Source organism: Cordyceps fumosorosea (genome assembly GCF_001636725.1).
Source record: "Cordyceps fumosorosea ARSEF 2679 chromosome Unknown scaffold_20, whole genome shotgun sequence".
Classification (NCBI taxonomy): Eukaryota; Fungi; Ascomycota; class Sordariomycetes; order Hypocreales; family Cordycipitaceae; genus Cordyceps; species Cordyceps fumosorosea.
Genome location: NW_017387320.1, coordinates 287,526 through 315,254, shown reverse-complemented (window position 1 = coordinate 315,254; position 27,729 = coordinate 287,526). Strand labels below are relative to the sequence as shown.

The following is a 27,729-nucleotide window of genomic DNA, read 5'->3' as shown; positions in this document are numbered from 1 at the left end:
CTTGGCTTTACAGCGCCTGGTGGCCGAGGTTTGCGGGGACTCAATCGCTGTAAACTGCTGCAAGGCGGCGTCCGCCGCTAAAAGGCCGCTAAAGCTTCCTTCTCGCCAACATCAGGTGACTTGTCGCTGTCCGTTGGTTAGTCAGCCAAGTTTCTGCAGGGGATGCGCCAAACTTTTGAAGCTCATGAGCATTTGCGACATCTTCACGGTCAGGCTATTCGGAGGCATCACAACGGACGCAAGGCCTTCAAACTACTCGAGGCCTTAACATTCCGACGTCCATAACTTATCCTGCTAGAATTGACCTCATATCGAAGCCCAGTCCGGCACCATGTCACAAACAATTGGCATGGTAAGTCATCTCCTTCCTGCCTGTCCACGGCGATCCTCGAGGGAAACATTGGATACAGACAGAAAGAAGACAAATTTCAGCTAACTATTCACAATGATAGACCCGACTAGCCTACTCGCGAGTATGGCATCACGTATCCGCTAAAGCCCCTCACCCCATCTTGACGACCAAGAAAGTCGCCGTGGCCGCCGCCGCATCGGCAGCGACCACCAGCACCACAACACCAGCCACATCGACCACGAAACCAAGCCCGTCTCCTCCCGCGACCGCGACCGCCCCGGCCGACGAGGACATCACGCCGCCGTCGCTCGGCCGGCTCGCATCGCGCATCGCCGTGCTGCTCATGGGCAAGCACAAGCCCACGTTCGACCCGTCGACCGACTGCGGCGACTACGTGGTGGTGACGGACTGCGCGGCGCTGCACACGACGGGCCGCAAGAAGTGGCGCAAGACGTACTACCGGCACAACACGCGGCCCGGCAGCCTGCGCGCGGTCACCATGGACGCGCTGATGGAGGCGCACGGCGGCGCCGAGGTGCTGCGCAAGGCGGTCAGCGGCATGCTGCCAAAGAACAGGCTGCGCGACGGCCGCCTGGCGCGCCTCAAGGCGTTCGAGGGCCCCGCGCACCCGTACCGCGACAACCTGGTGCGCTTCGGCGGCGTGCCCGTCGGGGAGAAGGGCTGGGAGCGGGGAGTGGAGCGCGTGCGCAAGGCGGACCAGGAGAGGTTATGAGGGAGGCAACTTGGTTGAAGTGAAGGTGATGACAGCTTGAAAGGAACCGCGTCAGCTTGGGGACGAGGGCTCAGATACATCATGTATTATTTGTGTAATATATATACAAAAGCGTTCATACGGCTATAAACACTACCCATGATATGAGTTGCAGGAACACTTGATTCTTATCCAGGACGTCCATGAACATGTTCAGCATTTTTCAGATGAATCCTTGCTTCTGCAATGACAAAAACTCGATCTTGCCTAGGTTAGATTACGACAGACAACCGGGTCCGGATCGCAGCGTCGCTCTTGAGATCCTACTCTTCCACACGGCGACACGAAGAAACGCTTCCAGGTTCAAGCCCATCAGCTTCAGGAACATAACAGAGATGAACAGCCATGTGCATCTGTCAGCGAGTACCAGCCCGTCGAGCAAGAACGTCATGGCCTTTGTAAGTATCTTTTTGCCCGGTTCCCTCGCCTTCATCACAGGCATGGTGACAGCAGCTGTTGAACGTAGTGTTTTGATCTATAAACATCTTGCGTATGTGGTTTCCAATTTCAGACGCTAGCAAGAGAAAAAAGGACAATGCTATTTGCGACGGAAAAAAAATGACATCTCATCACCATGCCATGCCATGAGCGGGGTTTTAATTTATAGCTTGGAGGAATGGCCATCGCGGGAGACTTCAACCTTGATGAGGCCGTTAGGGTTGCTCTGCGGCACGTAGACTTCGGCGTCCTTGCCGGTATTCTTGATGCCCTTGTGCCAGCTCAAGTCTATTCATGAAGTCAGTTCAGGTTCCCCAAAAAGAAGGCGACTTTTGTAAAAAGCCAAACATACCAAGCTCAAAGTAGTGCTTATTCGGCAGCGAGTAGTACACCTTGTTGACCTCGGGGACGGCGGCCAGGATGTCCTCGGACATCTTGTACATGGTGGCCTGGACGCTGGCGCTGTTGTCGTCAGCGAAGCGCTTGAAGGTGATGGCGCGAGCCGCCTCGTGCGCGGCGTCGAATCGCGGCGCCGCAGCGCGCACGGCAGCCAGGTCCGGGAACACTTTCCAGTCCCAGCTGGCGTCGACGTCCGTGGACATGATGCGGTCCCACGTCTCCGGGAGCGTCGTGAACTCGTCACGCACGAATCCATGGAACGCGGACCCCGTGCTCTTCAGCACCGTGAGGTCCGCAATACCGCTGTTGATCGCGAGGCCTCCGCGGCGGGACACGCGCGCGGTGACGGTGCGCTTCTCCTCGCCCTCCTTGACGAAGCTGTGCGGGTGCGGGCGGCCGTCGACCTGCATGCGCGCCCAGCGCGTGGTCACGATGCGCACGTTGGCGACGTGAATGTGGGCGTAGGTGTCGACGAAGTGGGCGCCGACGGTGGCGGCGAAGAGCTCCGGGGGCGTGACGGGGTGCTGCTTGGCGAGGATGAAGACGGTGTTCTTCATGGAGTCGGTGGCGACGACGACGGAGTTGTCCGCGCGCGTGTACGAGGTCTCGATGTCGCCCTCGAGGAGCACGCAGACGACGGTCTCGGTGATGCTGTGCACGCCCGTCTTGGGGTCCCGGTGCGCCTTGAAGAGGCGGACATTGTCCTTGCCGTAGCGGGCGGCGGTGATGGAGGGCATCTTTGATGTGTGGTGGTGGCGTTTGAAGCGGAAGCTGGAGGGGTAGGTAGGGGGGCGTTTGCAGAAGAGCGATTCGAGATTTCGCAAGAGGAAAGAAGAAGACTCGGTTGAAAGGGGACTGTATTTGAATTTATAAAGATGGAGGAGTGAAAATGGGAAGCTCTGAGAGCCGGATCTGATGGCCCTTTATAACCTTGTTTGTCGTCGGATGTCCCCGTGGCTTGGAGATTGGCGCCGGGCGGTGTTGGTGCTATCAACGTTTGGTGCACAGAGCTCAGAGCTAGCGATGACCAGGTGCGCTGACGAGAAATTTCCTGGTGCAAAATTCCAAGACTGTATGCGCTTGGGAAGAGAAAATTCCAAAAACATGGAAACGCGGCGAGCAAACTATTTATGTGCCGTTCATGGAACAAACAGGCCGGATATGTACCCGGCAGGCATGAGCGAGCCGCTTCACTTAGTTGGCCACGTCCCCCGCCTCTCTATTTCTCCTCATACCATACAAGATCTCCTGTAGCTTGTCCACTAGTTATTACCACGACGCTAGCAAGGAAGAGAAAAGGTGCATTGGTTCCTGGGATTGTCAGACGGGGCAAACTCTAGCACGGGGAGCCGTTTGCTGGCTTGGAGCCGCACATGTATGGAGGGGGGATCGGAGCCCGCCGAAATCCAGCGGCGCGGAGGGCCGCCGGGCTCCACGGGGGTCTGAGATGGTTCTTCTTCCCCAATGTCACGTCATGTTTTCTTCCCGCGTGTCCGCCTTGTGACTTTTTTCCTTTGGATGGGGGTTTTTTTGGAGAATCTTTTTCGGGAATCCCATTCTCGCGTCTTGCAAAACGCGAGAGCCGACTACCTCCCAATCGTGGCTCCCAAGCTAACCGTGGATGATCAGATGTTTTCGGACGCTGTGATACCAGGGTGCGGGCCGGACACATGGCGCGCGGTGCCGAGCGAGCATTCGGGGTAGAAATCATCAGAAATGCGGCTTTCTATGTGGTGTAACTATGCGTGATTGAATCGAGAGTTGGCTCGACGTTATCAGGCATTTCTATCAAGCAATTCAGATAATCGAAATGCTGATGGATGCTAGGAATGCATACACACGCCATCAGCCAACCACCAAGCCCAGCACTACACGCACTAACTTACATATGTAGTTACACTCGGCTCCCGCAATGTGAGTTCAACCTCTTTCAAGCTTACGATTTTCCAAGAAAATCCGACAATTATGCCGGAGCCCAGAATCAGAGACTGGAACAAGTCGAAGTTATCATACAAAGCTTGGTCATTTTTTCATCTTGCAGTACTGATAAATCTTCTTTCTGCTAGCCATTTTAGCTCGTCAACTAGATTCACACCTTGAACCACCGTCAGTCAGGACACTGCAAGGCCGCTTGTGGGATATCTGCCGTAAATGTTCTACATGTTCGGCAAACAAGTTTCAGCGATTCTACACTGACATCGCTGTGATACCTCATCCACAACATATCGGCGTCGCTCTATCTTGTCGTACAGCATGTTTGTACGGATACCCAGCCAGCCTGGACCAGCCAGCCAAGCTGGAGGCCGCAACTGTGCAACAAAACAGGGGCTTTAGAGCAAGGATCAGTCGGCAATCCCTCGCAATTAAAAAATTCGTTCTCTCTAAATTATGATTCTATATTAATCCAGTACGCAAGCTGAGACCTTGGCTGCAGTTGGCGAGGCTCACTGCCCAGCCTCGGAGAGCTTGCTTGGTCTTGCTTGCTTTTGGCTGCCTGGCGCCCCGCCCAGTCAGCCTTAGATCGACTGGTTTGCAACTATCTCGTACCAACAAACCATCTTCCCCTCAAGCCTTTTAATCCTCGTCCTCCATCGACATCAACTCCCAAACATCGACGGCTCTCGCGCGCTGAGACATTGCATCGACCCGCTGTCAGTCCCAATCCGACCCAACCACGACCACTACTACCCAAGGGCTGCTGCATCGGATGTGGCACATTGCGCGACAACCGCCCGATTCCCGTTCGTCGTCGTCCTCCTCCTCCTCCTCCCGCGTCCCTCCTCCGTCCTGAAGCGCCCCCGGCATCGCAGTCCACGAATGCAGCACGCCCGCCAGAGGGCACCGCGCCAGCCGGTGGGCAAGACGCCGTCACCATGCTCGCCAATTCCTCCGAGGTAGGCCCAAGAGGCCAGACCCCTCAGCAGCCGTCCAACGGCCGTACCAGCCTCGACCGCGATGGGCCCTCGGGTCTCCAGCCACCCGCCGCCGGTGCCCATGCCGCCTCGATGCGCAACCTTTCCACGTCGTTTGGCCCCCGCGGCAGCAGCCTGAACCCGACCGCCGCCCCTGGTAGCTTCAGTTCCGAACTTCGGAGCCAGATCCTCATGTCCAGCCGCGCCGGCAGCAGGCTCGACGTCGGCTCCGTCTACGCTGGCGGCGTCATGGACAAGGTCCTGGAGGAGGCGCCCCACGACTTCGCCTCGGAGCAGCTGCTGCTGCAGCTCAAGGACCGGCTCACCCGCGAGATGAAGATCAAGGAGGGCAGCGAGAACATGCTCGAGGCCCTCAACGTCAAAAAGGCCAAGCAGACCAAGGACCAGCGCCTGCGCGTCGAGGCGGAGCTGAGCGCTAGCAACATACGCATCCGCGAGCTGCGTCGCAAGATATCCGAAGCGCAGCAGCAGCACACACGACCGGCCACCCCGACGCCAACATGGAGCCAGGATACCGTCGTATCCAACGGCAATCGGTCGAACCAGAGCCCTGTCAAGTCCAACGCGGACGAGTCTGATATTGACGAGGCCGCCGAGAGCCCCTCGTTCGCCCTCGCCGAGTTGCTGCAAGCTCTCGAAGTCGAGGGCATGGTGCCCGAGTACTACGTCAGCCGCGCCAACCAGCTTGTCGGTCTGTTCAAGAGACATCCCGCGATCAAGTATGACTTGGTGTGGTCCATCTTTGGCATGCGCATGCAAATGATGCTTCTCAGCGAAAGTCGCGAGGTCGTCGCCGCCGGCTACCGAGTCACGCGATATGCCATTTCTGACCTGGCCTCGCTTCGCAAGATCCGCAGCCTCAACACTGATTTCCTCGTCGTTCGCTCCCTCAACAACTACCGCAAGGCCGATGTGGAGCGCGAGCAGGCTCTCAAATTCGTCAGGGCGTTTCTTGACGTTAAAGACGGCGTCAAGGAGATATCGAGAGCTGTCGTCAGAACCATTGCTGCTGTTGCCGAGCAGGGCGAAGATCGGCGTTCGACTGTCCCAGCCCATGACCAGAACATTGATCGTCTGCGTCCCATTTGTATCGAAACCTTGGCCGAAATTCTTGTCAGAGACGCTCCCCTATTAATAGCGTCGGGTGGCCTTGGGCCGTTGTCGGATGCCCTCTCTGAAGGTTCATACAAGGCCTCTGAAAGCCTGGCTTCCGTCTTCCTCTTCCTTCTCGATTCGCCACAAAGACGCAAGTACCTCCAGCCCAGCTACGGTCTAGATGCCCTCTTCACAGCATTTACCGATCCTCTGGGGACCAACGAAATCATCTTAAAGCAAAGCTGCCGCGCCATCGCCATTGCGATGAGGTCATGGTCTGGTATCATGACCCTAAGCATGTACGACTTTCGGTCTATCCGATCTCTCATCTACAGTATGCTTCTTCCCGCCGAAAATTTACGGGAGACTGTGCTGGATCTCTTGTTTTCTTTACTGCGAATCAAACCTCCTGCTTGGGCGACGTCTTTCCTTGCTGGTCGTCGATTAACTACCTATGGTCGCGTTGCCAATATGAAGTCGGGCGATGCGAAAGAACGGCCGGCGCCATACATGGAGGAAGATGGGACTGAGCAAAATTTCGTCGATCACTATACTGCTCTTATTCTGGCTATCCTCATCAAGGCTGGCCTGATGCATAGCTTGTTGCAGACTGCGCAAATAGAGCAAGACCCTATGGTGAAGCGCAAAATATCGCTACTGCTCTCAGAGGTCCTGAAACTTGCCAGCCGGCTGCTACCACCGACTTGGAGCGCGGAGCTCCAGCTACTGCCCGAGCTTTTCAAGGCCGCCACCGATTTTTCCACGGAGCAGCATTTTGTGGCAACCGGCATTGTCTATCAGATAAGCAGCGTCAGTAAGACCTTATACAGGAGCGCACCGTCGGAAACAATGGCTAGTATGCTTCCCTCGAGCGACAGCATGATCGATTTGGCCGCCTTGGAAGAGCAACCTCGAGCAAATACCACCCTTATTTTGGACGATACCGCCTTCCGCCAGTTGCTGATCGACTCTGGTGTCCTCAACAGTTCCAACTATGCGAAATGGAATTGGGACATAATCATGAAGATTATCAGCGGTCCGCTGCATACCGGCAAACGGCTAGAGGAAGCCGTGAGAGCATCCAAATGGATGAAGCGCATCATGAGCTTCTATCGGCCATTCAAATACAAGTTTGCCGAAATCAAAAACACGCGCAATACGCAAAAATATATTCAGGCTGGTTGTGCCTTGATGCACGCGCTGTTGCAATCGAACGAGGGCGTCAACATACTGGCTGACAGCAAACTAGTCCGCCAAATTGCAGAATGTCTTGCACAATGTGATCCGACAAGCGGTCTGACTGCGCAGTATCCATTATTTGCAAAAGATCGTCTTACCGATACTCTTTGCCATGGGTATTTTGCCATGCTTGGTGTCTTAACTGGCGAGCCCAAGGGCATAATGCTTCTCGAACGATGGAAGATGTTCAACATGATGTATCACATTGTCGACTTGAAGCAGCGACCAGACTTGATCAAGCTTCTGCTTACCAACTTTGACTATACGCTGCAAGGACATCACCGTGTATTGCTCGCCAAGGCTCTTACCGCGGGAACAAAGGATATCCGAATTTATGCAACCGAGGTGCTACGCAAGTGTACCCTTCGTCGTCCTGTTGCTACCAACGCACTGGGGGATGTCAGCGACTCCCGATGGGCCATCCAGTTGTTATCAACGCAACTTTACGATCCCGAAATCGATGTGTGCGCGGCCGCCGTAAAGATCTTGGAGAAAGCATGCAACCGAAAGAGGTACCTAGAATATGTCGTCGAGTGCAGGCCAGCTTTGGATCATCTCGGTGAGATTGGCGCGCCGCTACTTCTACGTTTCCTATCCACCTCGATCGGGTATCACTATTTAGACGGACTTGACTACATCAGCAACGAAATGGATGACTGGTTCCTGGGTAGAAACGACAGCTACGTCGGCGTCGTTGAGGCATCTCTTGCAAAAGCGTTCCTGCTAGATGGTGACGAGCATGGACAGCAATCTACCATGTTTGACGAACCTAGCCACGGAGCGGAATTCCATGACAACCATCTACCGCCTCATTTCTACAGAGAGCTGACGAGAACAAAGGAGGGCTGCAAGCTGTTGCGAGACAAGGGGCACTTTGACGAATTCGCGGCCACAATTCGCGATCATGGTATGCAAGCAGAAGACACGGAGCTCATCACCAAGGTCAAGGCCTGCATGTGGGCGGTCGGCAATGTTGGTTGCATGGAGCTTGGGGCGCCATTTTTGGAGGCCAGCGACGTGGTTGAGCATATTGTTCGCATTGCCGAGGCGCACGACGTGATGAGTCTCCGAGGGACGGCATTCTTCGTTCTAGGCCTCATCTCTCGCTCCACGCATGGGCTGGAGATTTTATCGGAATATGGATGGGATGCGAGTACGACGCCGACGGGTAACTCCCTCGGATACTGCCTTCCAACCGATCTCAGCAAGCTGCTATCGCTGCAGCCATGGCAGCCAGTTGTAGCGACATCCATTGAATTGCCCGTCACGCAACGGACAATTCGCGACCCGCCACCGGTCTGGAGCTCGACGCCGGCCAAAGAAAATGCAGAGATTCCGCCTTTGCTCACCGACGAACAGGTCAACTCGCGCATTGTCGAGCTTCTCGTAGATCTCGGTAACACGGTCCTTTATAAGAGGGCAGCGATGGAACTACAGAAGCTTAAGCAGCGCAAGCCGTCGGCGTTTCGCAGCACCGACTTTTTCAAATACGTCATGGGACTGATGGAGTGGAACCACTACCGTCTGGGCGTGCGCAGGATGGTGATTGATTTCTTTGACAAGAACGTTATGCGCCAGATTGTCTTTGAGGAATCCGATGACGAGGAAGACGAGGAAGATGAGGAGTCGGAAGAGAGCAGTGAGGGGGAGTCGGAAGGGGAGGACACCATCTCCAAGCGCGCGCAAAAGGAGGAGGAGCAGCGACAAAGGTTTCGCCAAGCAAATGGGAGCGAGAAGGAAGAGGACGGAGGGGGGAATTCGAGCGGCAACAGTCTCAACAGCGACGACAACCGCACGGAGAGACAGCGCAGCGTGAGCGAGCCGACCGAGTACCTACGAACCAGCATGCTGCCTCCGCCGCTTAACTTGGGGCGGTAGATTTGGCATTTGACATGTTATCGGTTCACTTCTGTATTTCTTTAGTTCTTTCTTTTTCTTTTTTATGTTTTTCTTTTTGTTTATGGTCCTGTGTCGGCACAGCATGGCGTCGGGTGCAAACATCCAAGAGGCAGGAAAACCGGAGCGGCTCAGCGGGCCGACCAGGAAATTGATTGCGGCTCCCAGAGAAGCAGGCGAAAGCTGCAAGTCTTGTTTTGAAGAAATGTAATTGTCCATTTTTAAAAACTATACTCATTTACGGAGTCAGTTTTTTCACAGCACACAGAATTCTATACATACATTGCTTGAACTTTGCCGATGTTCGGAGCGGTATGCCGAGACCAACGGCGGCCCAACCCCACTGTATCCGTTGAGTGTTTAAAACGTTGAGTGAAATAACAATAGCGTCGATGAAGTAGCGTTTTGTCTCATCAACCACTGAATCAAACGACGTTGCAATTCTTACGTTTTTTGCTGGAATTTCAAGCTGCCTGCCCACCGCGCATTGCAACCCCGTATACACTGCCACCTGCAATGGCTCAGGGCAGGGTACTAGTCGTCGCCGGCTCCGACCCCTCCGGCGGGGCGTAAGTTCACGAACCCGGGGGGGGGGGGCGGACAGTGGCCTGGAGGCGGACCAAAAGGTACTCGCGGCGCACCAGTGCTACGCCATGACGGCGACGACCGCGCTGACCGTGCAGAACACGCTCGGCGTCACGGGCGTGCACGTGGTGCCGGCCGAGTTCGTCGGGCGGCAGGTGGACGCCGTGGCGGGGGACATTGGCGTGGACGTGGTCAAGACGGGTGAGCCCCTCTTTCCCCTCTCCCGGGGGACCGAGAACGAGAGACAAGAAAGGGAGGGACGCTGACATCGGCAAAAGGCATGCTCGGGTCCGCGGAGACCATCGACGTCCTGGCCGACATGATTGACAAGCACAGGCTCACCACCGTCGTCGTCGACCCGGTACGCTCTCCCAACGGCACCATGAACGTTTCCCAAGTCGCTCATCCCCCTTCGCAATAGGTCATGGTGTCCACGTCCGGCGCGGAACTCCTCCCCCGCGACGCCGTTCGGCACCTCGTCGCGCGTCTCCTCCCGCGCGCCACGCTGCTAACGCCCAACGTCCCCGAAGCCAGGCTGCTGCTGACCGAGACCGGCCCGCACGGTGACGTCGGGGAGGAGGGGGTCCGCGGCGTGGAGGACCTGGAGCGGCTGGCGGGGAGGATCCGCGCGGAGCTCGGGCCCCGCTGGGTGCTGCTCAAGGGCGGCCACGTGCCGCTGCGCGCCGCCGACCTAACCGCCGCCGCCGCCGCCTCCGACGAGGAGGAGGAGGAGGAGGGGGATTTGGTGGTGGTGGACGTGCTGGTCGGGCCGGAGGGGGCGACGGAGCGCGTGCAGAGCGCGTTCCAGAGGAGCACGAGCACCCACGGCACGGGGTGCTCGCTGGCCTGTAAGTTTTTTTTGTCGGGCGTGGGTGCGGTGCCGTGCCGGGTGCCGTGCCGGGGCGGAAGAAGCACCCTGGCTAACCCGTCTGCCAGCGGCCATTGCGGCGAACCTCTCTCGGGGCAACGACGTGCCCGCGGCGGTGCGCGCGGCGTGCCGGTACGTCGCGGCCGGCATCCGGGCGGCGCCGGGGCTGGGCGCGGGTCACGGGCCGCTGAACCACTTCCACTCCTCCTACGCGCTGCCCTTTTCGCCGTACGTCTTCTCCCCCACTCACTCACCCAAGACCGCTCCGCATTCTCAAACGTGACCTTCTGCTGATGCCGCCCGCAGGGGCTACTTTGTCGAGTACCTCCTCGAGAGACCCGACGTCAGGCCCGTGTGGGACGAGTTCCTGCACCACCCGTTCGTCATGGCCCTGGGCGACGGCACGCTGCCGCTCGAGTCCTTCAAGGGGTACATCATCCAGGATTACCTGTACCTGGTGCGGACCCGTCGTCCTCTTCTGGCTCTCTCGCTCCTGTCGATAATTTTCGCTAACGCGATGGGATGGACAGGTGCACTTTGCGCGCGCCAACGCCCTGGCGGCGTACAAGACAAAGAACATCAGCGACATTCAACGAGTGCGTTTCCGTCAAGAGATCCCCGACGAGATTTTTGCCGCAGGCGTGCCCTCTACTCACCCATCCATCCTTCCCTAGTCCAATGAAATCGTCGGCCACATCGTCCGCGAGATGAACCTGCACATCAACTACTGCAAGAGCTTCGGCATCTCCGAGCAAGAAATCCAAGCCCCCCACGCGCGCCCCCTCTCCTCCCTTCCGGATCTCCCCCGGCTTAACAATTCCCCTTAGCTTGCACCGCGTACACCAGGTACGTGCTCGACGTCGGGCAGTCCGAGGACTGGCTCGCGCTGCAGCTCGCCCTCGCCCCGTGCCTGCTCGGCTACGGCGCCGTCGCGCAGATGCTCGCCGCGCACCCTAGCACCGTCCGTCAGGACACAAACACGTACTGGCCGTGGATCGAGAACTATGGTGCGGCAGACTACGTCGAGGCTGTGCGTCTCGGCTCCGGTACGTTCCGTCCCCTTTCGGAAACTCGATATCCGGGAACCAAGATGTGGCGGTGGTCGCCTTTTTTTTTTTTATTCCTGTTGTTTTTATTTTTCAAATGGTTCATAAAACACGGGCTTGTTTGGTAATCCGGTCGCACAACGAGATTAATTAACCTCGGCAGATCTCATCGAGCGAAACATTCGCCAGTGTTCGCCAGCCAGGATAGAAGAGCTGGTCAAGATCTTTATCCACGGAACCAGGGTTCGTTTCACCGCCACATTTTTCTTCTTTCTTCTTGTGACATGTTCTGACGAGAATTCTAGATGGAAATCGGGTTTTGGGAAATGTTTCCCTTCAAATAATTTGAAATAGATTTCTCTTTTTTTTTTTTTTGTGGTATAGAATCGGGTATCTCGAAAGATAGCTATAGATGGCATCGAAACCCCTGGGCCGGCCAACTCTTTGGGAGGTAAGGACTGCTAGCTAAACATGAAATATATTACAAAAAAGGTTTCAAAGAGTGTTTCGCGCAGACCAGCGCCTTCTTTTCCAAGGGTTCGTTTAATTCTCTAGCCGGGTATGATACACGAAAACGACGGCTCGTCAACGAGCCGTACCAATCACACCGCCCGTTGCCTGGGCGCTGCTGCTCCAGTCGCCGCCGGTCGTGTCCTCGACCCGCCGCGGCTCCTCGCCATCCGGCATCATCAGGCGAAACTCCTGCTCGGGCGGGATGGGCGGCACGGGCGGCGGCGTGCCCGACTCGTCCGCGGCGTCCTGCTCGCGCTGCTTGGCGCGCTTGACGCGGCCCGACTGCTGGCGCACCCACGAGCTGACCGTGCGGAAGCGCGGCGGCGAGTCCTCCGACGCCTCCGTGTACACCGTGTCGCGGCGGCCGTTGGTGGCCACCGTCGTGGCCGTGCTGTGCCGGTGATTGTTCTGCTGCTGCTCATCGTCCTCCAGGTCGCCGCTGTTGGTGACGTTGTTCATCTTGCTGGCGCGGGTTGACTTGCGCGCCTGCTTGGGCGGCACGACAATGTCGCCGTCGCCAAAGCCCGAGGACAGCGAGGACATGTCGCTCATGCGGCGCCCGCCTCCTGCCATGGCGGAGAGCAAAGTCAGGTTGTACTGAGGCGTGATGGAGGACAGCGACGGCTTCGGGCCGTGGGTGGTGCCGGCTAGCTGCCTCGTTTGTGAGGCCCTGCGTGCTTGTGCTGGTGCTTGGGCTTCCATGTCTCCTGGGTCCGCGAATGGTGACATGCTGGGGTTCGGGGCAGACGCCGCTGCAAAGACCCCTGCCTCTGTTGATCGTCCTGGAGCAGATACGTCTCCGATCGTGGACACGCCGAGCGTGGACACGCCCATGGTTGAGAGGCCGACAGAGGACACCGTGGCCCCGATGGCAGGCCCGCCATTGAACTGGGACGCGATTGAGCTCCTCTGTTCAAATGTGGTCTGCACTCTGATAGGATCTAGCCTGGCATTGTCCTTCTTGGGGGGAGCAGGTCCAGCCGAACTGATGGAACTGAATATCTTCTCCGTGAACCGACCCTTGTAAGGATCATCGATGTTCTCCCAGCTCTCCTTCCTGAAGAGCTTATCGCGGACATATGGGATCTTGTCGGCAACTTTGGTGAGACCCTTCTTTGCCTTGTCGAGCTGCGGTCTCATCATGGCTTTGAATGAACCACCGTGGTCAGAGTCCATCCGCTTCTTGCCTTTTCGCCAAAAATAGTATCCGAGTGAAATAACGGCGATGACGACAACTGTTAAGCGATCTTGTTAGCGAAATCCTCGTCACCCCTCGATTTTCCCCAGTACATACATAATACGGCAATGGAGATGATGGCATCCTGCCCGCCAGTGCTGAGCCCGCCACGTGAACCGCCGCCGCCTCCACCACCACCACCACCACCACCACCGTCGTTTCTATCACTATCAGGCCTACTGGGAGTGATTGCAGGAGGTCTGTCAAGTCTCGAGGTTGTCGAGATACTTGTTGACAATGTGGTAGGGGCAGGGGCCACGGCAACCGGCGTGGTGGCTTCCTTTTCGGGAGCTGTGCCCTTTTTGCCACCCGATGTTATGGCAGGAAGGGAACTTGTCACTATGGGTGTGAGTATGATGCGGGTGCCGCTTTGGGTCGTCGCAGTTGCGTCAGGAACAATGGTGCTGAGCGAAAGCTTCGCATCCTCTTCCGAAGACGTGGGCGAGGTCTCTGCGGATGTCCTTGGGGAAGTCTCCGACTACCGATTGTTAGATGGATCCGCGGCACTCATGGACAACAAGAGATTTCTACTTACTGAAGTTGCTGACTCCGATTCTGAGGAGCTCGCCTCTTCCACCGAGGATGGTTGCTCTGCTTTTGGAGGGGGTACATTATCAAGCGGGTTGTCGGTGGGTTTGGGAGGATCAGGCTTTTCACTTGACGGCGGAGGAGTGTTTGTCTTTTGAGGCGGTGCTGGGGGTGGCGGTTGTGGCGTAGGAGAGGGAGGAGGAGGAGGAGGAGGAGGAAGAGCCACGCTCGTGGGTGCCTCTGAGACTTGAGGGGGATTGTTTGTTGAGATGGGAGGCGGTGGTTGTTGAGTTTGCGGGGCAGGATCGTCCGTTGACTTGGTCGATATGGTCGATATGGTCGATGCCGTCGACGAGGTACTTTCATTACCCGAGGATTCGCTCTCACTGGTGGCCCCGATGGCACTGGCAACGGCACCTTGCACACCTTTGACGGCACTGGCTACGACGCCGATGCCTTTATGAAAGCCGTCGTGGACCGAGTCCGCCGCCGCGCCGGCCGCTCCCGCGATACCCTTGCCATCCGCAAAGGCCTCTTCCGCCGCATCGGCCGAGTGGCGAAAGCCATCCGCGACGGCGCCGGCCGCCTCAGACGCAACATGGGTGAAGCCGGACGTTGCGTCGGCGAGCCCCCCCAGCCCCGGGAGCCCCCCGAGTCCCTTGGCGACGTGGTGGCCCGCCTTGCGGCCCTCGAGGGCGGCGCGGATCTCATGAGCCTCCTGGCTGACGCGCCCGCGGGTGAGAATGGCCGGCAGCTCGCGCAGCGGCGCCTTGTACCTGCTGCTGCGCTGTTGTCGGCCTGCGACGCTGGCGGCGCGGAAGCGGCGGCGCTGCTCCTCGGCGACGGAGGCAATGTCAACGTCACTGTCGTCTTCCGTGGTCCATTCCGGAAAGGAGCGGGCGGTGGGTGGGTGGAACAGGTCGTAGGCAGCTTGTTCAATGTCGGCGGGAGGCATGTTGAGAGAGGACGAGCGACTAAGAGCCCGGAGGGGATCCTTGCATTGGTTGAAAGGGCGGCTTATATTGGGAGAGGGCCGAGTAGATGCATCACAGATGCCAACACTCAGCCAAGAAGCTGTCGAGTTCCTTCACTTGTGTCAGGGCTGGTACAACTCGAATCGGGATATGGTGGGCGAGAAACAAAGAGATTCGAGAAGGGGCGGCAAGGAGAAGGAGGAGAAGAAGCAAAAGAAGAAAATCTAGGAACAGAAGGCAATATGAGTGATAAGGGAGGAAGGAGATTTACGAGGCAGATTTGACCAACTATTGCGGCAATACAAGTCGCATCAAATCTGTAACACTCGAGTGCTTTCGGGGGGGCCGTTTGCAGGATGTCAAGCTGCAGAGGAAGCGAGGACTGACGGGTGGACGGGGTGCGCCGTTGCCGAACAAGGGAATGGATCTGTCAGTCAACTTTAGTCGGACGGTGGCTGCAGGAGGAACTCTCCTTGGGTAAGGGACCAGGGGCTCCGGTTGCGGTTGCGGATAGTCCAACTCATCCGACCATCTCTATTTCTACGCGAGGCCTCACAGACGGGGAGCAGGAGGAACTCTCCTTGGGTAAGGGACCAGGGGCTCCGGTTGCGGTTGCGGATAGTCCAACTCATCCGACCATCTCTATTTCTACGCGAGGCCTGGGCAGGAGGGCAGGAGGGCAGGAGGGCAGGAGGGCAGGAGGGCAGGGAAAGCAAGGCAGGAAAGCAAGGCATGGATGGATGGATGGATGGATGGATGGATAGATGGATAGATGGCCCATCCAGGGGCGGGGGAGGGGACGGACAGCAAGTTACACGAGGCAGCGAGGTTATGCAGTAGGCGGCGATTTGGACGGGCTCGTTAGGACGTCAAACCACCAGGCCATGACTTGAGACGACCATGTATGAGCTATGGGTTGTGAGCTATGGAGAGGTTTGGCAGTGGACAGGGGGGAGGGTTGATGATGATCGATGGTGGAGGAGGGGGGAACATGGGAGGACTATGGTATGTAGATGACAAGTTGAACAAGGAGATTAAACAATTTCACGGGGTAATAAATAAATTGATAAAAAAAAAGAACGAAAAAAAAAAAAAGGGAAAAGAGGCTTGAAAAAAAGAAACGATTGCCAAGTTGATATGGGCTGGGGTTGGGTTGGGTGCGCCTCTCTGTTGTGATGATGGATGGATGGATGACAGTTGACAAGACAGACCGGACTTGGTTCCAGCACTAGTTACCCAACTTAAGAAAACCCTCCGGCGGTTGCCTCTGTTTTGATCCTTGCGACATCAGCCCCGTGGTCAAGGGAACTAAAGCCAAAACATGTCGATAAGAATCGAATTGCATAACTAGTATTTAATAATGAATAAATAAATTACCAACCAACTACTACTACTACTACTACATAACTGCTCCGGCAGGCTAAACACCAACAAAGCCAGCCCAGCCAGCTGGTGGGAACTCGGGGGCGTCGCAGAAGCTGCATCTCGACGTTTCATCATCTCATGCGACCCGTATCAGCCTGCACGAGGCAGACGCGAGGCTAACTGGGCAGGGGTATGAAGCAAACCGCTCTCTCCTTTCTCCATTTTCCTTTTTTTCTCTTTCCTTTTCTTTTTCCCTTTTTTTTTTTTTTTTTGCCCTGCGCCTCCTTACACGGAGATGCTGGAACTTTTGTCTATACCATTACTTGTTGTGTGTTGGCCCTATGCCCGCCCACCCATCCTTGGTCGTGCAAGTAAAGGCGCCACCCGAACATATACACCACCTTGTTTCTCACCAGCTCGCCCTAGGGAAACTTTTGGCTGTTTCTTCACCAAAACTTGGCCCTTTTGACAGAACTGATGGTTTTGACACGCGAGGCGTCGCCGGCTCTCGACTGACCATTCATGCAAAAGCCCGGGGTTGGTTTCCCATGCGTACCAGTAATGCCAACATAACACCAGGAAGCTCTGGCTATCATCATCCTGATGACGCGAGCGTTGTTTACCTTCTTTTTGTCCGGCCCAATGCCCTATGGGTAACATCCAGCCACTCTTTGCATGTTAGTATGCTTGAAGTTTCTCATCAAAGCCCCAACCTGGGGTTGGGGGTTTGTGTGCCCCTCGAGCCCCCTCAGTCGGGGCCTTGTGCTTGCTGCACCAATAGTGGCTCACCAATCCCAGGCCTGTGAATCGCAGCTTCCATTGGGAGCTCGGGATTGTACCCGTAGAGCAGTACCAACTGATGGGGCTGCCTGCTTGCCGCCAGCATTGCACTCCAGCCCGACAGTGACAAGCATGGTAGATACCCACCACCAGAATGCCGCTGAGCTCGGAGCGACGTGCAATCATTCCAAGTTTTTGAACTCTTTAATACAATACGCCAGTTCTAGCGGAATTGTATTATCCCCGTTTTGCGAGGCACGGACACTGTACAACGTACGCGAACACCTAGACAAAGGCACCCCGTCCGCGAGCGCCCTCTACCGTCATTGACAGCCAGCGACTACTCGGGATATCTCTCATCAAGCCCAAGTTTGCGTCGCCATTTGAATAATACAGCAGTTCCAATTCAGTGCATTACCAACCGAGTCGAAACTCGTAATCATTGTTCCAACAAAGCCACTCCACCGCTTCACGCTTGTGATACTCTAGCAACCACTTGAGCAAGACACGAGTGAACAATGTACAAAGCAACAGTCTCATAGTAATAAAGATATTATTTCATCTATCTTCTGAAAACTTAAAATACTTAGTCTTAACTGTGTGAGCGAGGAATGCCAACAGTCCCACCAACTCTACCAGAACAACAGCTTGTAGCCAACATGAAGCCATCGTCCCACCCTGAGCCCATCGACCAAAGCAGCAAGATAGCCTTTCCACAGACGCAGAATATACTATATTGATTCAAAGTACTCAGCTTCAATATCTTACTATGCTCATTTATAGGAAACTTGTTTATTGCGTCCGTCATCTTGTTGGCTGTCGTACGCCTCGAGAAGTTGCACTCGATCAACCCTCACTCGGCGCCAAAACTTCGTTGAGATGCCCAGACCACGCTCTCCCGAGTATTTAATAAACTCGAAATCAGCAATATTTCAGATTCTTCATCCATCCAATCACCCAACCAACCCAACCCACGCTCGCTACCGCAGAACCATCACATCAGCAACCATGCCGACTCCTACCACCTCCACCACGACAACTACCACGACTACGACGTCGTCCAATATCTGTGAGCTTGGAAACATTCTTCTCTACGCTTCCTGCTTTTTTAACCCAGAAGATCAGATAGGGGGGATCCAGTCAAGTACCACTACTGTTCCCGGTGCGGTTGTAAATTTACCACGACTATCACGATGTGCCTGGGCTGCCTCACGCCGGTACCGAAGAAATAACGGGTTGATTCTATGTCTGTGGGTAAGTTTGGCAGCAAAAGGCATTCACTTCGGGGAACAGAATAACGCTACGAATGTCTGCTCGCGATTTATGCCCGGCATCAACTCAGTCAAGCCTGTGAGGGAAAAGCAATGACGTTGGTCTCTCCAAGACCAGCATTGGATGGATATTTAGATAGATAGATGTTGTATTATTCGTGTAAATCAAAATTTTTGATTTGCATAAGATTTCTGCTGTAGTTCTACTGCCACTACTCCATGAAAACTACTACTACTCATCCCACTGGGATAAGCGTAATCGCCAGCCGAGACACACATGCCTTTCGGATACCGACATCTCTCAAGCGTTGTCCACGTTACGCAAGCAAAAACTACACAAACAAACATCCCACTATTGTTGTCCCCCAATCCATTGATGCAGGCCATGTTGCTTAGAGCCTTGTCCCCTCTGCGGCCCTGAGCTTTTTGCTTTTTGAGCTCGAAGCAGATAAAAGGCGGCCCCGACGCACCTCCCAACTTTGCCCGTCTACTCTCTCTCCCAACAACACCAACTCACAACCATCACCGCTCGTCAGCAAGGAAGCTTGTCAGCTAAATTCAGAGAACTGTTCTTTTTTCTTCACTTTTAGACCGCAAACATGTCTACCGAAATCCCTTCTACCCAAGTCCCTTCCACCGATGTCTCGTCTACCCAAGTCCCGTCTACCGAGGGCCCGTCTACCCAAATCATATGGACCGATGAGAGCATGGACGTGGTCCACGCCATGACCGACACGACCTTCATCAAGACGTCCAGACTCCCCGTTGCCTGGACGCGACCTGACGGCACTGCCTTCGCTTGGTTCCGGTCATGGTCAGCAGTGCCAGAGTCTTACCCCGTTAGGTGACACCCCCCCCGATCTAACATTCTTCAAACAGGAACCACGAGCGCATCACAAACGAGGCCAAGGCCTTGGAGCTCATCGCCAAGGAGACAACCATCCCGGTGCCCCGCCTGGTCGAGCACGGGATACACCCCGACGGCCGCCGCTATCTCATCACAGAGCGCATCGATGGCGTCCCTCTCAGCACCATCAAAGACGACCCCTCGCGCGTCGAGCGCGCCCACGCCATCGCCCTCGCCTTCGTCAACGACATCGTCCTGCCACAGCTCGCCACCCTCAAGTCCCGCGAGCGCGGCATCGACGGCTTCGTCATGCCGCCTCGCTGGCTCAGCCCCGACGTTCTCCCCCCCTGGCGCGGCACCAACCCCTCCGACCGCGGCATGCGCACGCTGCCGCTCGCCACGCTGGGGTACGTCTTCCAGCACGGCGACCTGGCGCCGCACAACATCCTCGTCCACCACGAGACGCTGGAAGTGAAAGCGCTGATCGACTGGGAGCACGCGGGCTTCTACCCGCCAGGCATGGACCTGTGGCGGGGCACGCTGGACCTGAAGGCCGGCGGGTACTACGACGTGGAGGCAAAGGACATCGTGCCGGCGGTGGCGGCGTACCTGCCGGAGGAGTTCCTAGAGCGCTGCGAGATGTGGGAGGACAAGGAGGAGCTGGCGAGGCTGGTGGCGGAGGGGGGGATGCCGGACCCGGAGGAGGTCAGGAAGCAGCAGCTCGCGGGGAGGGACGGGAAGCTGGAGGGATGTGAGCAGTAGGGCATGTCAAGCTAACAGGAAGTGATCGCGGGTCCAAATCATGTGCTAGTGAGGAGTAGATTTTATCTTTTCTTTTATTCTCACCGTTTGTGAGAAGTCAAGGGTGCAGAACGACAAGAGGCAGAGACAACACCAGTCGGTCCAATCGGAACACGAGGATTGCTGAACACGGGCCAATGGGTGGTTTTCGAGCGGCTCAACGTAGAATTCTGTTGCAAAGAAATCACAGGGGCAATTAGGCAACGCCCTCCCCGCAATCTGGTTGGCCCAAGATCATCGGCATCTCTGCCGACGGCGGCGTGCGGTCCGGGTTCGGAGCACCTCGGCATGTGCAGAGCGCGCGCGGGAGCTCCCGGGGGGGAGGCGTTTTGGTGCGCCCGACGTTGAGGCGGGAAGAGCGAAATGGCACGGGAGGGCGCCCAACGCAGCATTTGGACGGGTTCGGAGAATCACGGATCAAGGCGTTCAGTTGTGGTGGTAATTAGGGAGTAGTTGGTCGGCCGGTCGTACGGCTGACAAGCTCGAGCTGGGTGGTGCGAGGCGAAAGGGGAGAGTAATGTATTAGAGGCACCGAGATGGGCGAGAGGCAGGAATGTGTCATCGAGCTGTCAGCTGGGCGGATACGGATGTGGTGGATTATCACAAGCTTGTGAGATCTGGATGTGGCAGGGTCTTATCTCAAACGCGGCAAGGTGAAAGGAGGAATTGGCATTGTTTGTCCAGGGCAGCCAACAGGTGCCATAGGGAGTCTTTCCACCAGACAAGAAAGACTACCTTAGGTTTGCGTATATTAATTACCACGCTCGTGTCGTACGCCTTTCCTTTTTCCCTTTGGCCTCGTTCTTCTTTCACCTCCTTTTCCGTCCTTATCTCCATTTTCAAGCTGATTTTTCCTCTCCTCCTCCCCATCTCCATCTCCATCCAGTCTTATCGCGCACTGCGTCATTAACTTAACCGCACCAACCGTCTTACCGTGCTAGATTATAGCGGGCCCTGTCTAGCCAACAGGGTGACCCCGAGACGAGGCTCCTCTCCTTTCAGGGCGTCAAAGGCCTGCCAGACCCGCCCACCGCCCACTATCCGTACAGGCGCTGTAAAGGGCCACCGAGACTGCTGCCAGGTGAACCAAGGCCCGTCCGGGCTACCCGCTGAGCCCGCCTTGACAAGCTTCAGTGCGACACCTGGGAGGCTTGGGCAAAAAAAGAAGCACCGCTCAAGTGCCGTGAGAGTGGGTTTGCCTGACTCCAACAGTAAATTTTTGCCCTACTCTTTCTTCTCTCTTTTTCTGAATTCTTTCGGTTTTTCTGGTCCAATATTGAGCCAGCTAGCTTGACTCGTGGCTGGTCAAGGTGCTTCCGCTACTACCAAAAAAAACAGCTCTCCCCTTCTACGGGCCGCTAAAACTTTGTTCGCGCCGCTTTTTTTCTTCGCCGTTGCCGCAACCTCTCCCTCTCCAACGAGAGCCCAGTTCCATTGCGCCAATTGCGCCGCCGCTTGCTTCCTCTTCATCCTTGCTGTGGCCTCCTTTGCCATCGACTGAGTCTCTGCCATCTCGTCGAAGCACCGCGCTCTCCTTCCATTGAACCCCCGACCTCCCTTGTCGCACGGCCACACAAGAATCATGGCCTCGTCATCGAGAGCTATCGCGGCCCTTGCCCGACCCGGCCTGCGGCTCAACACCCCCATGGCCATCAGAAGCTTCTCCGCGGCTGCCCGCGCCTCGTCAATCGCCGCTCGATGCGCCGCCCGTCCTTCCCCGTCCATGAGACTCGCCGTCACCGGCCGCATCGCCTTCCGCAGACCCTACTCAGACGAGGCTCCCAAGCCCAGGCCCGGCAAGCTGCGCACAACCTTTCGCTGGATCTGGCGCCTCACCTACCTCTCCGTCCTCGGCACCCTGGGATACACTGCCTATGTCATCTACGATGATCGCAATCCCGGCGAGCAGTTTGTCCCTGACCCCTCCAAGAAGACCCTCGTCATCCTAGGTATGTGACGCATCTCCGGCTACTCCGACGCTCGGCAACGACCTCGGACTAACATTTCTTCTCCCTCCCCCAAAAATAGGCACCGGCTGGGGCTCCGTCGCCCTTCTCAAGAACCTCGATACCGAAAACTACAATGTCGTCGTCGTCTCTCCCCGCAATTACTTCCTCTTCACCCCTCTGCTGCCCTCGTGTACCACCGGCCTGATTGAGCACCGCTCCATCATGGAGCCCGTCCGCGCCATCCTGCGCCACAAGAAGGGCGCTGCCAACTACTACGAAGCCGAGGCCACCAACGTCGACACCGAGCGCAAGGTCATCACCGTCGTCGACAACTCCGAGGTCCGCGGCGCCACCAGCACCACCGAGATCCCCTACGACATGCTTGTCGTCGGCGTCGGCGCCGAGAACGCCACCTTTGGCATCCCCGGCGTCCGCGAGCACAGCTGCTTCCTCAAGGAGATTGGCGATGCTCAGCGCATCCGCAAGAAGATCATGGACTGCGTCGAGACCGCCGCCCTGCGCGGTCAGTCCGAGGAGGAGATGAACCGCCTCATGCACATGGTCGTCGTCGGCGGTGGCCCCACCGGCGTCGAGTTCGCCGGCGAGCTGCAGGACTTCTTCGAGGAGGACATCAAGAAGCTCGTCCCCGGCATCAGCCCTCGCTTCAAGGTCACCCTCATCGAGGCCCTCCCCAACGTCCTGCCCTCCTTCTCCAAGCAGCTCATCGACTACACCGAAAACACCCTGCGTGAGGAGAAGATTGACATCATGACCAAGACCATGGTCAAGAAGGTCACCGACAACACCGTCGAGGCCGAGATCAGCCGGCCCGACGGCACCAAGGAGCGCGTCGAGATTCCATACGGCCTCCTCGTCTGGGCCACCGGCAACGCCGTCCGCCCCATCGTCAAGGACATGATGGCGCGCATCCCCGCGCAGAAGGACTCGCGCCGCGGCCTCGCCGTCAACGAGTACCTCGTCGTGCAGGGCGCGCGCGACGTCTGGGCCATCGGCGACTGCGCCGTCGCCGGCTACGCCCCGACCGCCCAGGTCGCCTCCCAGGAGGGCAGCTTCCTCGCCCGCCTCTTCAACAACATGGCCAAGACGGAAAGCCTCGAGGGCCGCATCCACGACCTCAGCAGCAAGATGAACCTCAAGGCGGGCAACGCCGCCGAGGACGCCCAGGAGATTGAGCTCCTCGAGAAGCAGCTCCGCCGCATCAAGGACGTCAAGCCCTTCCGCTACTCTCACCAGGGCAGTCTCGCCTACATTGGCAGCGAAAAGGCCGTCGCCGACGTCAGCTGGTGGAACGGCAACCTAGCCACCGGCGGCAGCATGACCTACCTCTTCTGGAGAAGCGCCTATCTTTCCATGTGCTTTAGCAGTAAGTCTCTTTTCTTTTATCTCCGTCTGTCTAACTTCCATCCCACGTCACATGCTAACCACGCCCAGCTCGCAACCGTGTCCTCGTCATCCTCGACTGGCTCAAGTCCAAGGCCTTTGGTCGCGACATCTCTCGTGAATAGAAAACTTGCCAGACAAAAATCGGCGGTGGATGACATGGGGGCATCACATACACCTCATCCTCTCTCCCTCCGCCAGGTCACGACGGCATTTCAGGGTGGGAATTCAAGTCCCGGTGTTGGAGTATAATAACGTGTATCCTTTATTACTTTTTGTTCTTTTGTTTGTTTCGGTATCATAGAATTGGGTCTAGGCTTGCAGAGCATTAAGAGAAAAAAGACGCCGCCATGCGTCCCGGTTGGCCACCTGTATCGGCTACGAATCAGTTCTAGTCATTGTTTGCTGCCTCTGTGCAGTCCTTTACCTGCCGTGGTCGTGTCTAGCTTCGGAATCTACCCGCCCGGGTTGCTGTACAGCCTGTCGCCACACGTGTTCCAGTCGGAGACGATTGCTGCTGTTCGATTGTACCTACCTGATGGTGTCGAAGCGACTGACCAACAAGCTGGAAGTCCGACTCACCACACAAAACGAGAGCCAAAGCCAACCCCATTAGCAGAGTGCATAGATGCAAAGGTTTGTCATTTATGTGAGATCCAATATAGATCCAATATACACACACAGAAGCTATTCCTGATGTCTTCGAGATTTTCTCGAAGTACAGGGTATCAAGACATCTGTGAGTTGCCCAGAAATGCCCACGCCAACCCATGGGCCCACAATTTATGGCCAATTAGAGAATACGTTTCACTTTTCCTGGCTTGCCCGAAAATTTCCCGTGCAAATGCGGTCGAGTCAAAGCAGGCGCAGCCCATAAAAAAAGTCGGAAGGCCCGTCAAAAAGCAGGCTAAGGGAAAAAAAAATCTTTGTTAATCTTTGTCGCAGCCCCTTCACACTCCCCCCAGACATCATCACCTCTTCCTCCCCATCCATCTCTCTCCTTTTCCCGTCGCAGCAGAGGCCCAGGATTTTCCATCAGTCTTTCATCCCCGGCCATTTCAGATCTTCTCTCTCTACACTTTGTGACACGTCACTCGATCGCCCCCCGATAAACACATACTCTCGCACCCCCCTTCCCAAACACAAGATGTCCAGCTACGGCGGTGATCGCGGCGGTCGCTCTGGCGGCTACGGCGGCGGCGGCGGCGGCGGCCGTGGAGGCTACGGACGTGATCGTGAAGATCGCGGTGACCGCAACGGCGGCTATGGCGGTGGTTATGGCGGAGGGTAAGTCTCGCATCTTTTTTCTCTTCCTCTTCCTGGTCTCCCACGTCCGTTTGTCAGGCGGCAACGAGGCTGTGGCGATGTTTCCTCTTCTGCCTGCCCTGGCGTCAGCACACAACGGTGGCGGCTGCACAGGCAGTTCGAAAGAGACATGATGCGTCGGCGAGATGCTCAGTTGGCTAACTCTTTTCCCACAGTCGCAGCAACGGATACTCCAACGGCGGTTCCAACGGCTACGGTGGTGGTGGTGGTGGCGGCTACGGCGGCGGTGGCTATGGCGGCGGCGGTGGTGGTGGTGACCGCATGTCTGCGCTTGGCGCTGGTCTTCGCAAGCAAGATTGGGGTATGTATTGGTGTCAGCTGCTTTCTTCTTCGTCAACGTTACTAACCCTCTTCAACAGATCTCTCTACCCTGCCCAAGTTCGAGAAGGACTTCTACAAGGTTAACAGCGATGTGGACAACCGCTCCGACGCCGAGGTTCAGGCTTTCCGCACAAAGCACCAGATGACCATTGCTGGTTGTGATGTCCCCAAGCCTGTCGAGACCTTCGACGAGGCTGGCTTCCCCCGCTACGTTATGGATGAAGTCAAGGCACAGGGCTTCCCTGCCCCCACTGCCATTCAGTCTCAGGGTTGGCCCATGGCCCTTTCCGGTCGTGATGTTGTCGGTATTGCCGAGACTGGTTCCGGCAAGACGCTTACGTACTGTCTTCCCGCCATTGTCCACATCAATGCCCAGCCCCTTCTTGCCCCCGGCGATGGTCCTATTGTTCTCGTTCTCGCCCCCACTCGAGAACTTGCTGTTCAGATTCAGCAGGAAATCACCAAGTTTGGCCGCTCTTCACGTATCCGCAACACTTGCGTCTACGGTGGTGTCCCCAAGGGCCCTCAGATTCGTGACCTCTCCCGCGGTGTCGAGGTCTGCATTGCCACTCCTGGTCGTCTGATCGACATGCTTGAGGCTGGCAAGACCAACTTGCGCCGCGTTACCTATCTCGTCCTCGATGAGGCCGATCGCATGCTTGACATGGGTTTCGAGCCCCAGATTCGCAAGATTATTGAGCAGATTCGCCCCGACCGTCAGACTCTCATGTGGTCTGCCACCTGGCCCAAGGAGGTCCGCGCCATGGCTTCCGACTTCCTCCAGGACTTCATCCAGGTCAACATTGGTTCCATGGACCTCGCTGCCAACCACAGAATTACCCAGATCGTCGAGGTTGTCACCGACATGGAGAAGCGCGATCGCATGATCAAGCATCTCGAGAAGGTCATGGACAACAAGGAGAACAAGATCCTCATCTTTGTTGGCACCAAGCGTGTCGCCGACGACATTACTCGATTCCTCCGCCAGGACGGCTGGCCTGCACTATCCATTCACGGCGACAAGCAGCAAAACGAACGTGATTGGGTCCTTGACCAGTTCAAGACCAACAAGAGCCCCATCATGGTGGCCACTGACGTGGCTTCGCGTGGTATTGGTGAGTATCATGCCCCCCCTTCCCCCCCTCTTATGGCAACTTCCAGCGAAACATGTGCTATACTTTACTCTCGTGTGTCTAGGGGCTATCTTTACTGCGCGCAATTGCCTGGAATGACCGGATCCACGTGGTTCTCATTGCTTGGAGTCTCGATTCGCAGTGTAGCCGCGCGACGGCTATGCTCGTACTCCACCCTTGTACCTTTTTGTCTCATTGTGGTATGAGTGTGGAGGTTGGCATCTCTTGACCCTGATCAAGTTTGTTGTCTGCCTAGACTCCCTGATCTCCGAGGACGACCTGTGACTGCATTCGTATTCTCCAGGACTGGAAATTTGCATACAACCCGCAATTGGATTGCCCCCACGCCCCTTCGCTTTTAGCAAAACGGGATGACGCATCTGCAGACTGGCCGACGCACCTAGCCAACACCATCTAGAGCTGTGGCAGCTGTCTGCACGACGTCGCACTTTAAGCGCTGGAATAACTTGTTGCTGTAACACGCCTGCGTGTGCTTTCGACTGCTAACATATCGCCTTTCTTTTGCAAAGACGTTCGTAACATCACTCATGTGCTGAACTACGATTATCCCAATAACTCGGAGGACTACATCCACCGTATTGGTCGTACCGGTCGTGCTGGTGCCAACGGTACCGCCATTACATTCTTCACCACTGACAGTAAGTTGTCAATGCCCTGGCAGAGCAAGAATGAGGATGTACTAACATGATGATAGACCAAAAGCAGGCTCGTGAGCTTGTCAATGTTCTTCAGGAGGCGAAGCAGCAGATTGACCCTCGTCTGGCTGAGATGGCTCGCTTCGGTGGCGGTGGCGGCGGTCGTGGCTATGGTGGTTGGGGACGCGGCCGTGGTGGTGGTCGAGGTGGGTTCCGCCGACGCTGGTAAAGGATTTTGGACAAGACGACAATTCTGACGACGACCTGAGCAGGTGGTAACAATGCCAACAACCAGCCGCTGCGCAACCGTCGCTGGTAAAGACTGCGCAACGTAGCACACATCTGATGCTGACGAGTCGTCTGACGACATTCACCATTGCTCTTATTGCTCCAAAATCCAAAAGTATCTAGGCTCACACACGGCGCACTACATGACGGTAAAGAAAACGAGCCAGTCGAGGCTTGCTCACCCGGCGTTTGATAGAGGTCACGGACTGATTTTCATCGTTTTGTCTTCACATTTTTCTCTTTAAGTAATTCACTAGACTATTTGCCGAGCAAGAAGCTCGTGAGTATTGATTTCATGAATCTGATCATCATTTCATTTACTCGCTGCTCGGCCTTGTCTCTCACCTTGATCTTGTGCTGCATGTTGTTGGAGGTGGAATCAGGCCGGCTCGTGGGAGGAGAGTCCGCCTGGGGCTTGGAATGCTTGGCTTGCCCGGTTTGCATTTTTGCTCCTTCTCTTTTTAGATGTCAAGGTACACGCAGATTGATAATAAAAAACGACATCCACTACACGAAAATATGAAATCCTAAAGTTTTGGGGTGATGGTGATGGTGGTGACATCTTGTACCTGCACGGTGACATGCTCTGTTCAAAAAGTTCGTTGGATACGCGAGAACGCGACAAGAACCAGCCTTGCTCGCTTGTTGCCGTCATCTCATCCTTGAGGATGGGTGATTGGCACCTCATAAAACGAAGCCCTGCCACCCTGTCTATG

At 56.2% G+C, this 27,729-nt stretch overlaps 8 protein-coding genes across 8 annotated transcripts; 6 read left to right on the top strand and 2 right to left on the bottom strand.

Annotated features, from left to right (window-relative positions):
• Positions 1-331: 331 nt before the first annotated feature.
• ISF_07173 (Ribosomal protein L13) lies at positions 332-1,085 on the top strand (the record flags this gene model as incomplete). The annotated part of the gene is made up of 2 exons (XM_018850776.1): positions 332-352; positions 453-1,085. The coding sequence occupies 2 exons, from the start codon at positions 332-334 to the stop codon at positions 1,083-1,085; spliced, it is 654 nt and encodes a 217-aa protein (XP_018702054.1).
• A 640-nt stretch (positions 1,086-1,725) lies between these two features.
• On the bottom strand, positions 1,726-2,698 carry ISF_07172 (uricase; the record flags this gene model as incomplete). The annotated part of the gene is made up of 2 exons (XM_018850775.1): positions 1,726-1,850; positions 1,915-2,698. 2 exons carry the CDS (start codon positions 2,696-2,698, stop codon positions 1,726-1,728), a joined length of 909 nt encoding a protein of 302 aa, XP_018702053.1.
• Positions 2,699-4,834: 2,136 nt separating this feature from the next.
• On the top strand, positions 4,835-9,106 carry ISF_07171 (HR1 rho-binding repeat protein; the record flags this gene model as incomplete). Its single annotated transcript, XM_018850774.1, has 1 exon — positions 4,835-9,106. One exon carries the CDS (start codon positions 4,835-4,837, stop codon positions 9,104-9,106), a length of 4,272 nt encoding a protein of 1,423 aa, XP_018702052.1.
• A 671-nt stretch (positions 9,107-9,777) lies between these two features.
• ISF_07170 (Phosphomethylpyrimidine kinase type-1) lies at positions 9,778-11,967 on the top strand (the record flags this gene model as incomplete). The annotated part of the gene is made up of 9 exons (XM_018850773.1): positions 9,778-9,910; positions 9,988-10,070; positions 10,131-10,557; positions 10,646-10,805; positions 10,884-11,034; positions 11,108-11,173; positions 11,446-11,623; positions 11,787-11,866; positions 11,929-11,967. The coding sequence occupies 9 exons, from the start codon at positions 9,778-9,780 to the stop codon at positions 11,965-11,967; spliced, it is 1,317 nt and encodes a 438-aa protein (XP_018702051.1).
• A 241-nt stretch (positions 11,968-12,208) lies between these two features.
• ISF_07169 (hypothetical protein) lies at positions 12,209-14,856 on the bottom strand (the record flags this gene model as incomplete). The annotated part of the gene is made up of 3 exons (XM_018850772.1): positions 12,209-13,371; positions 13,431-13,851; positions 13,909-14,856. 3 exons carry the CDS (start codon positions 14,854-14,856, stop codon positions 12,209-12,211), a joined length of 2,532 nt encoding a protein of 843 aa, XP_018702050.1.
• Positions 14,857-18,890: 4,034 nt separating this feature from the next.
• On the top strand, positions 18,891-19,900 carry ISF_07168 (Protein kinase-like domain protein; the record flags this gene model as incomplete). The annotated part of the gene is made up of 2 exons (XM_018850771.1): positions 18,891-19,105; positions 19,171-19,900. The coding sequence occupies 2 exons, from the start codon at positions 18,891-18,893 to the stop codon at positions 19,898-19,900; spliced, it is 945 nt and encodes a 314-aa protein (XP_018702049.1).
• Positions 19,901-21,521: 1,621 nt separating this feature from the next.
• On the top strand, positions 21,522-23,414 carry ISF_07167 (alternative NADH-dehydrogenase; the record flags this gene model as incomplete). The annotated part of the gene is made up of 3 exons (XM_018850770.1): positions 21,522-21,888; positions 21,968-23,272; positions 23,341-23,414. 3 exons carry the CDS (start codon positions 21,522-21,524, stop codon positions 23,412-23,414), a joined length of 1,746 nt encoding a protein of 581 aa, XP_018702048.1.
• Positions 23,415-24,436: 1,022 nt separating this feature from the next.
• ISF_07166 (ATP-dependent RNA helicase dbp-2) lies at positions 24,437-27,044 on the top strand (the record flags this gene model as incomplete). Its single annotated transcript, XM_018850769.1, has 6 exons — positions 24,437-24,576; positions 24,771-24,916; positions 24,975-26,051; positions 26,600-26,728; positions 26,785-26,931; positions 26,998-27,044. The coding sequence occupies 6 exons, from the start codon at positions 24,437-24,439 to the stop codon at positions 27,042-27,044; spliced, it is 1,686 nt and encodes a 561-aa protein (XP_018702047.1).
• Between the last annotated feature and the right edge of the window lie 685 nt (positions 27,045-27,729).